The sequence below is a fragment of the Scomber scombrus genome, chromosome 1 (genome assembly GCF_963691925.1).
Source record: "Scomber scombrus chromosome 1, fScoSco1.1, whole genome shotgun sequence".
Lineage (NCBI taxonomy): Eukaryota > Metazoa > Chordata > Actinopteri > Scombriformes > Scombridae > Scomber > Scomber scombrus.
Window position 1 is genome coordinate 34,120,041 of NC_084970.1, and position 13,793 is coordinate 34,133,833.

Genomic DNA, 13,793 nt, shown 5'->3' on the forward strand with positions numbered 1-13,793 from the left:
TGGATTAGTACTGGTATTATACTTTTTTAAACAATACCCAGCCCTAATATGTATTAATTCATAGTTTTGTTGCCTTCATTAATGTACAATGTAAAAAACAGTAAAAAAAAAAAAAATCAAATCAAATAAAAAAAAAACCTTGAATTAGCAAGTGTCAAAACTTTTTGCTACAAAAATAAGTATTATCTATATAAATGATGTTATATTAAATTATGTTTGATAGTTATGACTTATGTATTAACATATAAACAGAAGTTAAGTGTTATATTAAACATTCCACCAGTCTAAAATCATTTAAGAGTTATAATTAATAATTAACTCTTCTTCCTGGATCAATTAAGTCATGCAGCATCATAACTGCTCTAACTATCATATTCAATGCATTGCTAAATTGTTGCACTTGTAAGACCTTAGTTTTTTATGTTTTAGTTTAGCCTTTGTATGCATTTGTCTTTATTTATTTACTGTTAAGTGTTTATGTTGTATATCTCACCATAGGAGGCCACCTGATGAACCCTTATAGGTTTCATTTGCTCCTTCTGCACATTTCATTGTTGTTTACATTGTTCTCTTTTCTTAACCTCAAAGAAATCTACATGTATTACTTTTCTTGTGTTATGGTTGTTTTTTTTCTCCTGTGTGTGCAATAAATAAACCCACATATAAACACAGCAGATGTTAACTGCTTTATATATATATATATATATATATAAACACACACAGCTGGATAGTTAAATATATAACCATGAGAATGTGTAAAATCTTTCAAATAGATGCAGTGGAGTAAAAAAAAAAAAAGTACAATATTACCTTCTGAAATTAAGTATAAAATCATAAAGTAAAGTTGAACCACCTCAAAATGTTACTTCAAGCTTAACAACTGTCAGATGAGAAGGGAAAACACGTGGCATCAGTAGAGCTTTATTTTAAAACAAAGTCAAATACATTGTGTGAATGACAGCAAATAATCTATTTTAAAGAATAATGTCCACTTTTTGATTAGGGCACCTTTACAGAAAATAAACATCTAGTTCAATAGTTTCTGTGGACAATCCCAGTTTAAAGGCTTTTTTTTATTATTATTATTTTTTTTTAAATAAGGACAATAAAGGTGTAGAGTGACATCTACTGGACCCACGAGTCAATTCACCGTAATACTGCACATCCTCAAGTTCATTTAACATGATCCGTCTTAAACTATGTGAACATTAACTACAGTATCATGTGGACTGACAACATACAAAAATATAAATAAGGGCAGGTTTGTCAAATTATTTCCAACAAAAACACGATAAAAATCTATGTATTCAATGTCCAGCTTTAAACCTCTAGGTCCCATCCCCTTGATTTACAGATCAGCACGAGTGACGTTTAATACGTTTGCCAAACCGGTTAATGTATTGTGACATTCATGTGTTACATTATACATGACAAATAGCCCATAAGGGACTTTTAAAAATGATATAATCTCCAGTTAAATCATCCAAGAAAGCCTCTAAATGGGCACATCTGCACCACTTTTCGTGCATTTCTTCCGCCGATGAACGTCAGACGGATGCAGCACAGTCCAGTCCAACAAAAAAAAAAAAAACAACAACATCCTGTCTTCTCGAGAAAGATAAGGAAAGGCTACGGAGACGGATTAGTGCCGGCAGAGATTGGATTAGAATTTGCCATACTCTGTTTAACACGACAAGCTAAATCCTAAAAAGATACTTATATTAAAAATCGTCGTGTGTTGAGTTCCACAGCTCAATGTGAGCATTGCATTCTTGCAATTCTTGTCAAATATCAAGTCTGATGCCACTTTTTCTCGTTTCCATAGAAAAAGAGAGTTCAGCATGTGGCGACGTGGGTCAAATCCTAATCAAGACAGAGGTCTGATCGAAGTCAAATATATGAAAAATAAATCAACTATGGTGTTTATAATAAAAATACAGAGAAGAAGAAAGAGTGCATTAATCACTACAGTTATATTAGCTTCCACTTTGCTTCGAGCAGTGGCACAAAATTAAACACAGAAACATCCGAGACGAGTCGGAGTCGAGTCAAAGACTGAGTCAGCACTTGGGAAATATCTTTCTTACAGACTACAGCTGGTACTTTGGCAAGGCTGCAATTCATGATTCATTGATTATGGATTTATTGACTAGCTGTTTGGTCCATCGCTGTTTCCCAAAGCCCGACCAGGGTTAAGAAACCAAAAAAAATTCACATCTGAGAAGCTGATATCAAGAGAATTTTGAAAAGTTCTTGGTCAAAAAAAAAAAAAAAAAGACTCAAAACTATGAATCAATTACCAGAATTAGTTGGCGATTAATTTAATAGTTGCCACCTAATTGATTAATCGACTAATCGTAGCAGCTCTAAACTTTTGGCATCGAGAGGAGGTGCAGGAGACGTTTTTAAATCAGGCGTTTATCAGTCAGGTGAGATTAACTAACAGCTAAGAAAGACATAAAACACGATCTCTTTACATAAAACATATATTTTTTTATAATTATAATTTTAATCCCATGCATAAGCTATTCATAATATAAAGTAGCCAAAAAAACAACAACAACAAATAAACATACAACTCTTACAACCTCTGACCTAACTGCAGTTACAGACAATGAGGCAATAAGCAAAGACAATAAGGAGGAAGAAGAGACTGCTTTTGACTTGATTTGTACAATAGACCGTCCCATTAAGAAGAATAATAAAGCAAAGACGGTGATCCACCTAATAATAAAAAATAATGCACATAATTTTTTGCATAGGCACGTAAGAAGAGAAGTGCAGTAGGAGGGGAGGATGCAGGACAACCAGGAAGGTTCAGGTCAGGGCTTTTTTTTTTTTAGCAACCCTTAAAGCGGGTGTTGTGGTTTAAAAATCAGTGTCTCTGTCTGTAGCCCTTTTATTTATCCTTTTTTTTTTTTTTTCTTTCTTTACACATTTTTTCTATTTCCCATAAAATTTCTTGTTGAGCAGGAAAATGAGCAGGTTGACGTTGATGGTGGCCCTGTCGAAGAGCTTCATCACCGCCACGCCTTCATACTGCAGCTGGAGGAGATCCTGAGAGCGAAACCAGGAACAAACACAGAAGAAGAAAAAAACAAAGATCAGCCAGCCGCAGTCCACCGCTAACCACTTCTGTTATATCTACCAAAGAAATCACTACACCTGTTTCCTTCACTGTTGGAGAAAAGCAGTGAAAATAAATAAAAGATAGAGTACCTGATATTCTAACTGTAACGTCTCCAGGTGAACGCCCATGAACTTTGCCTTCACATCAAACACACCGACGCTCTCTGATGGAGAAATCTCAAAAATGGCATTTTTGAACCTGCGAAGAAAAGAAGAGTAAAAAAAGAAAAGACAGCTTGTAAATACAGAGGAAAATGTTGATTGATATTAAAATATATTATTTTTTATATATTTTACTCTATTTTATTTGATATGTTGATATAAAAAAATACTGTATTTGTTTGTATATGTGTGCTGATATTAAAAAATAAGCCTTTTATTATATTTTTTTAATATATTTGTTATTATAAAAAAGTATTTTACTATATTGTATTTTATATATTTATTGATATGAATTTTTTTTAAATATTATATTGTATTTTATATATTTATTGATATGAAAAAAAATAATTTTATTATATTGTATTTTATATATTTATTGATATGAAAAAAAATAATTTTATTATATTGTATTTTATATATTTGCTTATATAAAAAAGCCTTTTTATTATATTGTATTTTATATATTTATTGATATTCATTTTTTTTATTATATTGTATTTTATATATTTGTTGATATAAAAAAGCCCTTTTTATTATATTGTATTTTATATATTTGCTAATATAAAAAAAGCCTTTTTATTATATTGTATTTTATATATTTGTTCAAATAAAAAAGCATTTTTATTATATTGTATTTTATATATTTGCTTATATAAAAAAAGCCTTTTATTATATTGTATTTGCAAATGTAATGTGCTTTATAAATAAAAAGTATTATTATTATTATTGATATGTTTGTTGATATTTGTATTTTGTATATTTATTCATAATTAACGGTCAAAAGATCAAAATCGATATATCACATGTAGAAACTAATCCTTAAGTAAAATAGTAAAAAAAAAGAGTGTTAAAACATCCAATTTAAATGAAGTTACAAAGATTAAAGACCATTAAAACATGGTCTCAGTGATGAACGTCGGGTCCGTAATGAAGAAGAAGATCCAGCTACTCACTGGTTGGGCTGCAGATCCTCGATGGAGATCAGAACGCCCTTCTCATGGAGGCGAGCGGCGGTGTACTTCTGGGAAACATTTTTACTCTTCTTGGCTTTGTTGTCGCCGGGTTTCTTTGACAACCTAAAAGCAGAGAGACGGAGAAAAGAAGACAAAGTGTACAATACAGCTGTAGAAGATGTTTAAATATCACAGCAGCAGCAGCAGCAGCGACAGGTGTTACTCAGAATATTAATGATGGTTCTGCTGCTGTGTTGAAGTTCCAGTAAACCATGTTGGACAGTGAGTCAACACTTCCTGTCTTCTTTTCTTTCTGTCCTTCCTTCCTTCCTTCCTTCCACCTTTCCTCCCTATCGTCCTGTCTTCTCTTCCTTCTTTTCCTTCCTTCCACCCTTCAAACTGTCCTTCCTCCCTTCCTTCTTTCCATCCATCTGTCCTCCCTTCCTTCCTTCCTTCTTTCCTTCTTTCCTTCCTCCTGTCTATCTTTTCTTGTCCGTCCTTCCTTTCTGTCTTCTTTTCCTTCTTTCCTCCCTTCCTTCTTTCCTTCCATCTTTCCTTCCTTTCTGTCATCTTTTCCTCCCTTCCTTCTACCTTTCCTCCCTATCGTCCTGTCTTCTCTTCCTTCTTTTCCTTCCTTCCACCCTTCAAACTGTCCTTCCTCCCTTCCTTCTTTCCATCCATCTGTCCTCCCTTCCTTCCTTCCTTCTTTCCTTCTTTCCTTCCTTCCTTCCTCCTGTCTATCTTTTCTTGTCCGTCCTTCCTTTCTGTCTTCTTTTCCTTCTTTCCTCCCTTCCTTCTTTCCTTCCATCTTTCCTTCCTTTCTGTCATCTTTTCCTCCCTTCCTTCTACCTTTCCTCCCTATCGTCCTGTCTTCTCTTCCTTCTTTTCCTTCCTTCCACCCTTCAAACTGTCCTTCCTCCCTTCCTTCCTCCCTTCCTTCCTTCCTTCCTCCCTTCCTTCCACCTTTCCTCCCTATCGTCCTGTCTTCTCTTCCTTCTTTTCCTTCCTTCCACCCTTCAAACTGTCCTTCCTCCCTTCCTTCTTTCCTTCCATCTTTCCTCCCTTCCTTCCTTCCTTCCTTCCTTCCTTCCTTCCTCCTGTCTATCTTTTCTTGTCCGTCCTTCCTTCCTGTCTTCTTTTCCTTCTTTCCTCCCTTCCTTCTTTCCTTCCTTTCTGTCTTCTTTTCCTCCCTTCCTTCCACCTTTCCTCCCTATCGTCCTGTCTTCTCTTCCTTCCACCCTTCAAACTGTCCTTCCTCCCTTCCTTCTTTCCTTCCATCTGTCCTCCCTCTCTTCCTTCCTTCCTTCCTTCCTTCCTTCCTGTCTTCTTTTCCTTCTTTCCATGTAATAAATGACTTAATGCAGCGTATTACTGGCTCTTTTTATTAAGTTAATTTGGTTTATTACCGTAAGTTCATTTTTGTAGCTTTTGTGGAAAGAATATTAAACATTATGTCTTTAAAAAACTTTGAAGATGATGTTAAACCATCTAGAAGAGGGATGTCAAACATGAGGCCAGTGGGCCAGAACCGGCCCACAGGGGGGTTCAATCTGGCCCACTTTCCTTCCTGTTTTCTTTTCCTTCCTTCCTGTCTTTTTTTCTTTCTTTCCTTCCTTCCTTCCTTCCTTCCTCCTGTCTATCTTTTTTTGTCCGTCCTTCCTTCCTTCCTTCCTTCCTTCCTTCCTGTCTTTTTTTCCTTCTTTCCTCCCTTCCTTCCTTCCATCTTTCCTTCCTTCCTTCCTTCCTGTCTTCTTTTCTTTCCTTCCTTCCTTCCTCCTGTCTATCTTTTCTTGTCCGTCCTTCCTTCCTTCCTTCCTTCCTTCCTTCCTTCCTGTCTTCTTTTCCTTCTTTCCTCCCTTCCTTCCTTCCATCTTTCCTTCCTTTATGTCTTCTTTTCCTCCCTTCTTTCCACCTTTTCTCCCTATCGTCTTCTCTTCCTTCTTTTCCTTCCTTCCACCCTTCAAACTGTCCTTCCTCCCTTCCTTCTTTCCTTCCATCTGTCCTCCCTTCCTTCCTTCCTTCTTTCCTTCCTTCCTTCCTTCCTTCCTTCCACCCTTCAAACTGTCCTTCCTCCCTTCCTTCTTTCCTTCCATCTGTCCTCCCTTCCTTCCTTCCTTCCTTCCTTCCTTCCTTCCTTCCTTCCTTCCTTCCTTCCCTTTTTTTAATGATCCCACATCAGATCACATTGGTCTGTTTGTGACCCTTTAATAAAAATGAGTTTGACCCTCCTGATCTAGAAAGAGATTAGTTCTTATTTTGAATTTAATTGCATTCTTCGTTCCAGCAGTAAAATAGCTCCTGATTAAATGTCCATGAATCAAAACCAGCAGCAGGAATCTGAAGATAAACACTGCTGAGAGCCGCTGCTACGAGTTACCTAGAGGCAATATTCAGATATGAGCTAGAAGTAGAAGCTCTTTATGTTGGGATACATTTAATAAACAGTTTAAAATCTACAGTAAATGCATAAATCAGATTATTTTAACTGTAAACTTAAACTTAAAAGACCTACTTGAGGACTTAAAGCACTCCAAACTAACAATCCAGCTTAAAATATGATTTCTATCTTGTTTATGCATCATACAAACTGCAATTTAACTGTTCTTTAATTATGTGCACATGTGGGTCGTCTGGTGTGTGAACCTCATAAACAAAAGAAGCAGCTAAAAAGTGATTATTGTGATTATTGTTCTATATTAGATGTTATAAAGAGATCAGAGGACACTTACTTGCCCTTGCTGGCCAGGTTGTCCATGCACGTCTTGATGTACTGATTGTACGAATCGATCTGCACGTTGTAAAAAGCCGTCTTTGAGTTGAGGGCCGAGTTGGTCTGCTGAAGTTTCACCAGCTCCGCTTTCCTACGCTGACGATACCGCCTCTGATTTCTGATGTCCTGTAAAAACACACATTAAAGACCGTGTAAAGTGAATTCAGACATTTTCTTCTTAAACACATTAAATAGGTCATAAATGTATTCCTAAAAAAGGTGTAAAAAGCATTTCAATCATTGTGTTTCAAGATTTCTGTGTCTGGATTTAATGGGCGGGTCTGAAAATCGCCAATAGCACGGTTACACACCGGAGCACAAACCCGCCCCTGCTGCTGTCGAGGTATAAATACATTCAGCGCACACTACTACTACTACAGTCTACAGTTAGCCAGTTAGCTGAGTTAGCCGCCGAGTTAGCCGCCGAGCTAGCAGCCGAGTTAGCCGCCGAGCTAGCAGCCGAGTTAGCCGCCGAGCTAGCAGCCGAGTTAGCCGCCGAGCTAGCAGCGGAGTTAGCCACAGAGCTAGCCGCCGAGCTAGCAGCTGAGTTAGCAGCAGAAAGCTCTCAAGCCTAGCGTCCATGTTTCTGGTAGAGGTGGTGACTTTGATTGACAGGTGACACTTGGTAGGGGGCGGGGCTTCAGCGAACTCGGCGGCCACTCCCACAGCGTTTGGGAGAAGAGAAATAGGCAGACTTTTACACAACTTTGAAGCCTAGTTTCATATATTTGGCGATTTTTTTTATCATTCAAATTTTGCAGGGTGGTTAACAACACACTCTTCTGTGGTATGTCAAACTCAGAACACATTTTTATTTTTACTTTACGCAGACTTTTAAAAAAAAGCACATGTAAGTAAGAACACAGGAGTTATTCTTTCTTTTAATCATCCACATCTTTTTTTGGTTTCTTTTTTTCCGTACCTTGGCTATGTCGTTGATGAGGTCCTGGTAGCGGTTTTCGGGGTGAACCTTCCCGAGCTCCGCCAGCCTCTGCAGGTTACTCTTAATCTTGTCCTTCTTGCCCTGCAGCGTCAGGCTGTCGTCCACCACCGGTTTCACCTGCTTCATCTTCTCGGGAGTCTTGGCGTCTCGGACGGCTCTCCTCTGCATGGCGCGCTGGTACTCCGCTTCCTGTCGCCACGGAAACCAGACGGGTTACAGTTATTACTCTTTTTTTTATTCAATGGTGAAGATTTTTAAACGACAGCTGAAAACATATTTATTTACTTTGACTTTTAATTAGTGTAATTTTAATTAATTTGTACTACATGTCAAATTTTTAGAAATTCTAAAATAAATTATTATTTTTATTAATAAAAAAAAGTGTTTATTTGCTGTTGTTTTATTGTATTTTATTTCTATTATTATTATTATTAATATTATTATTATAGAACAAGCTTAAAAAAACAAAATTATTTAAAAACTTAATTTACTCTACATACATTTGAGAGTATATTAATATTTTATTTTAATATAAATATTGTGTTGTCTGTTTATATTATTTGACCCCTGTGTATTTTAATCGTATCATTAGTAAAGGTTTTTTCCCTTAAACTTTGCTGCTTTATTTTTTAGAAGTTGTTTAGCACTTAACCACCAATTAATACAATCATCTGTTGCTTTTAGCCCTTTTTAAAAAGGAAGTAGAGCTTCCTCTTCCTGTTTTTAGCCATAAAGCAATCCAGTAGATTTCCACCCAGATGGAAAAAAACGCTGAGTAGCTGTTTGTCTTCTGCTGAGGATCTGATTATTGCTCTAAATTATTGATGTTCAGCCAAATAAAACCTTCAATTTTCTCATTTCTGACCTGTTCTGTGCCGGCTGTTGAGTCCAGGATCTCAGTCAGAGTCTCGCCCGGCTGGAACCGGATCACATCCACAATGAGCCTCTTGGTGCTGAAAGAGAGACAGAGAGAAAAAGAGAAGAAATCATGATCATTTCTAAAAACATATCATATTATAATTTATTAAGCCTTGAATCTACAGGATGGACTTACTTGAGCAGGAGGGTTCTGGCGTTCATCTCAACATTGGCTTCACCTGGGACGTCGAATTTGTTAGCGAGCGTGAGCGAAACCTCGGTCTTCCCCATCAGCTCTTTGTTGGGGTCGTCAGGAGGAAGAGGATTTTCACCTGAGAGCGACACAGTTTAATAACAGTCAGATTATAACATGACACGTATCACTCTTTGATTTTCACGACAGACCAAATTCTAACCCTAACCCTCTCTCACTACTCACCGATGAGGGACTCCACAGTGGGGACTTCGCCCAGGTCCTCCAGCAGCTCGTGGATTGGGTCGTTGTGCTCTGGAGCGATGGCGTCCTGATGGTCCAGCAGCAGCTAACAGGACACAAAAAGTTAATTCAGACATTTTCTTCTAAACACATTTATTTTATATATATATATATATTTCTAAAAAAGGTGTAAAAAGCATTTCAACCATTTAGATTTGAATTGTGGAGCTAGGCTTCACAAACTCTGTTTCAACATTTCTTTGTCTGGATTTAATGGGCGGGTCTGAAAATCTCAGCCAGGTTATGTAACCCGGCGATTACGTAACCGGTGACCAATAGCACGGTTACACACCGGAGCATAAACCCGCCCCTGCTGCTGTAGAGGTATAAATACATTCAGCGCACACTACCACTACTACAGTCTACAGTTTGCCAGTTAGCTGAGTTAGCCGTCGAGCTAACCCCTGAGCTAACCGCCGAGTTAGCCGCAGAGTTAGCAGCAGAAAGCTCTCAGGCATAGCGTCCATGTTTCTGGTAGAGGTGGTGACTTTGATTGACAGGTGACACTTGGTAGGGGGCGGGGCTTCAGCGGACTCAGCGGCCACTCCCACAGCGTTTGGGAGAAGAGAAATAGGCAGACTTTTACACAACTTTGAAGCCTAATTTCATATATTTTGCGATTTTTTTTAATCATTCAAATTTTGCAGAGTGCTCAAGCTCATTGTGACTAATGTCTGTGAAATGTTAAAAATTAAAAAAAAAAAAAGTGTTTTATTTACATATTCTGTAAAATTATCCCTAATGAATAAACCATACATATTTATATATATTTGTACAGGTAAACATGCAGTGGAAGCTATTTGAGTGTTCGAACTCACTGTGTGAGTGTTGATAATCTCTCCGATAGAGATGTAGATGACAGGTTTGGTGACGGTGACTAAATCAGAGTACTGGTCCACGTTAAACTTGTCTTCCAGTGAGTGAACGTCACACGCTGCCAGGAAGAAACGCCTGCGATGGAAAATAGAGACAGGAAGTTAAAAAAGAGACAATACGATACGAGAAGGGGGGGGGGGAAAGGAAGGAACATGTGCTTCATATTTCTCAAATAATTAACATCACACCTGAACTTCTGATAGGACGCGCTGAGGTATTCATTGATGGGATTGAGGTGGGCGTTGTCACCCAGGAACATCTTATTGGAGGCGGCGTGCTGCAGCATCTTGGCGACGGAGCCCAGGTTTCGCCGCTGCTCGGTGGTCAGCTGACCGCCCGCCGACACCTCGATGATGTCGAAGGCATCGGGTGCAACGATGGCTGGGTTCATGTAACGGTAATATAAGAGATTCCCAATAATCTGAAAGGTCAAAATCAAAAAATGTGTCAGCTACGGTAACAGCGTTATTTTTTTAGGACTACACAGATGAATCAGGAGTGAAATGAGTGTAGATGTTTGGTTTGGGAAAGTGAAAGTGTCAGGAAAGAGTTGGTGCAAGATGAAGGGGAAGAGAGCCTCACCTGAGGTCAGCAGATGAAAAAAGAGAAGGAGCAGACCACCACCCTTCCCCCGAAAGAGAGGAGGGCTGGAGCTGGTTGGCAAGGTGGAAAAAGCAAAGAGAAGAATAGGAAACAAGGAAGGGGAGAGCAAAGGGGAAGATGAAAAAAGGAGAAAAAGTTGTTCAGTGAAGGATGCAAAGAGAAAGGAAGCAATGTACGTTTAACTCTTCAGGATTAAAGGGTTAGTTCACACAGTTTAATGCTGCAAAGATGCAGCTATCAAAATGTTCATTTTATAAAGAGTTAAAGTGATCTAGATCCAGATGTTTGATGTTTTAAAGCATAACAAACCAAATACTATTGACTATTTTTTGCATTTGCAGCACAAACTGAAATTATCTGCATGTGTAGAAACAACTAGATACACAAAAATGGGAATTATGTAAGTTGTTTTTTTGTGATTTGGGTGAATTGACCTTTAACCTTTGTGTTGTCCTCCCGGGTCAAATTGACCCCGTCTGTTTTGACTGTTCCTTCTTTCCTTCCTTCTGTCCTTCCTCCCTCCCTCCTTCTGTCTTTCTTTCTTTCCTCTCTCTTTCCTCCCTTCCTTCTTTCCGTCCTCCATCCCCCTTCTTTCCTTCCTCCCTCCTTTCCTTCCTTCTTCCTCCCTTCCATCCTTCCTTCCTCCCTCCCTTCCCTCCTCCTTTCCTTCCTTCTTACTCCATTCCATCCTTCCTTCCTCCCTCCCTTCCCTCCGTCCTTTCCTTCCTCCGTCCTTTCCTTCCTTCTTCCTTCCTCCCTTCCTTTCCTTATTTCCTCCCTCCCTTCCTTCCTTCTTCCTCCCTTCCTTCCTCCTTTCCTTCCTTCTTACTCCCTTCCATCCTTCCTTCCTCCCTCCCTTCCCTCCTTCCATCCTCTCTTCCTCCCTCCTTTCCTTCCTTCTTCCTCCTTTCCTTCCTTGGCTCGAGGACAACAGGAGGGTTAAAGACTACAAAGTGACTATTATAATATTATCCTACAAATTAAGAGTGCGAACCTTGAGGAGCTCATCCTCTGTAGCATCTGGGAACTTCTCCTGGAGAGTGTCCTTCAGCACCTTGGAGATGAACCTCATTCCGTATCTGTCAGACAATAAAAAAACCAATCACAGACATCACAGTGTGAAGAGAGACAGAAAGAAACTACCTGATGTTGAAGTCTGTAAAAAGAGAGGAACTTACGGGATTTTATCCACCGAGACGATGATAGCGGACAGGAATTTGTCAGTGATCGTCTTCATGTTCTTGATGGAGGCTTCCAGTCTTGTCCTCACCTCCTCGTGGGACATAGCCTGCTCAGGAGTCACGTCGTAAGGCAGCTTACTGTTGACGACAATAATAAAAAGAAAGAAAATAAGAGACTATAAACAGAGAGGTACTCTAGCATCGTAGTATTGCACTTCCATAAAGTTGGGGGACTCATAAGAGATCTTAACTTAACTTTAGTCCATCTAATTCCAAAAACTCTCCCCCCATCATCTCCTCATCTTTCATTATTAATACCCTCTCCTTTTCTAACTCCACACCTTCAGTTTTTAATGAAGGCTTCCTGTTTAAAATTTTAAGCCGCTGTCATAACCTCTTTGATATCATCTGGCTATTTTTCTTTTCTTTTTCAAACTCTGGAGAAGCTTGAGAGGCACAGGAGACATTATACAACTGTTGAGATAAGATAAGATACACTTTAATGACATGTGGGAAGTTTGTCTTGGGCGAAAGCTGCAGTCAAACAATACATGATAATAAAATACACAATCGTAATAATACATAACTGAGAAGACAATGCAGTAGTGCAAAAAGTGCTGCACACAGCTGCAATCACATGCATTATATTATGTATTAATAATCAATAAATATGTGGCTCGTGAAAACAATGCAGTGGTGCACACAGCTGCAATCACATGCATTATATTATGTATTAATAATCAATAAATATGTGGCTCTTAAAAACAATGCAGTGGTGCACAAAGCTGCAACCACAGCAATACAGGCAATAATCAATGTGATTCAAGACACTGATACTAGTGTATAGTATAGTGATATGTGGCAAGAAGAAGATATTCCACATAACCCATAATAAAATGAATGTGCCATAGCTCATAATGCAAGAAAATAAATAAAATCTTAAATGATAAAACATAATGTCTACACTAAAAGTCAGCTTCCTTCCTTCCTTCCTTCATTCCTTACTGCACCTCTGCACTGCGCTTGAGTCACTTTAACCATGAAGGTTTATTGAGTAGTCGTGTAATAGAAGTTGGGACAAAGGAAAGCTTTAAATAGATCTTTTTACAATTGCTGGTTCTATAGCGACTATCTGAAGGTAATCATTTGTGTATTCTTGGTATAAGATGTGTGACGGCTCCTTCAGAGTCTAGAGTACTCCTCATGACACTTACATTAAGATCTATGTGTAAAACCAGTGGACTGCTCCCTATAACAACATCTGATGCTTGTTTTGGCTCAACTGTTCACTGCAGCCTTGCAAAAAAAAAAAATCCCCCTCTGTAATCTAGAGGCATTTACTGGCATCAAACAAGACAAAACTGCAGATAAGATAAGGTTGCTTGAAACTAGAATATAAATAAGACTATAACTAAACAACATCACACTGTAAAATCTAGAAATTCAAGATAAAATAATGTCTAACAGTGTCTTTTAAATCTGATTATAAATACAAAAACAGAATAGTCCACATGTATATATACAGTCTGCATCATTAACCAATTATACAATATATTAGCAGTGTTATTTTTGTCTTTCATGGTGTTGAAATTGGTCTAAATACTGACATACACTACTTTTGCAACTGCTTTTATTTAACCCAAATTTTAGGGTCGATCTCTTACTCTCCACTGTAACTTTTTATACTCTGTTTTTATCTCGTCTTATTTGTATTTTAGCTTAATTTTATTTCCAATTTAACACATTAATCATATTTAAATGTCTCTTTTATTTTGCCATGTGTTACTTTTTTATATCCTGTTTTGATGCATTTTATGTTTTA

The 13,793-nt window shown here is 38.1% G+C and overlaps 1 protein-coding gene across 1 annotated transcript in view; it reads right to left on the bottom strand.

Annotated features, from left to right (window-relative positions):
- Window positions 1–2,282: 2,282 nt before the first annotated feature.
- Window positions 2,283–13,793, bottom strand: part of iqgap1 (IQ motif containing GTPase activating protein 1) — a 74,192-nt gene continuing 62,681 nt past the window's right edge. Inside the window, 12 exon segments of the mRNA XM_062416644.1 lie at window positions 2,283–3,057; window positions 3,220–3,328; window positions 4,245–4,367; window positions 6,974–7,140; window positions 7,937–8,146; window positions 8,823–8,910; window positions 9,012–9,147; window positions 9,255–9,357; window positions 10,130–10,262; window positions 10,376–10,608; window positions 11,785–11,869; window positions 11,969–12,109. Coding sequence (XP_062272628.1) covers window positions 2,944–3,057; window positions 3,220–3,328; window positions 4,245–4,367; window positions 6,974–7,140; window positions 7,937–8,146; window positions 8,823–8,910; window positions 9,012–9,147; window positions 9,255–9,357; window positions 10,130–10,262; window positions 10,376–10,608; window positions 11,785–11,869; window positions 11,969–12,109 — 1,642 coding nt within the window. The 3' untranslated portion in view covers window positions 2,283–2,943.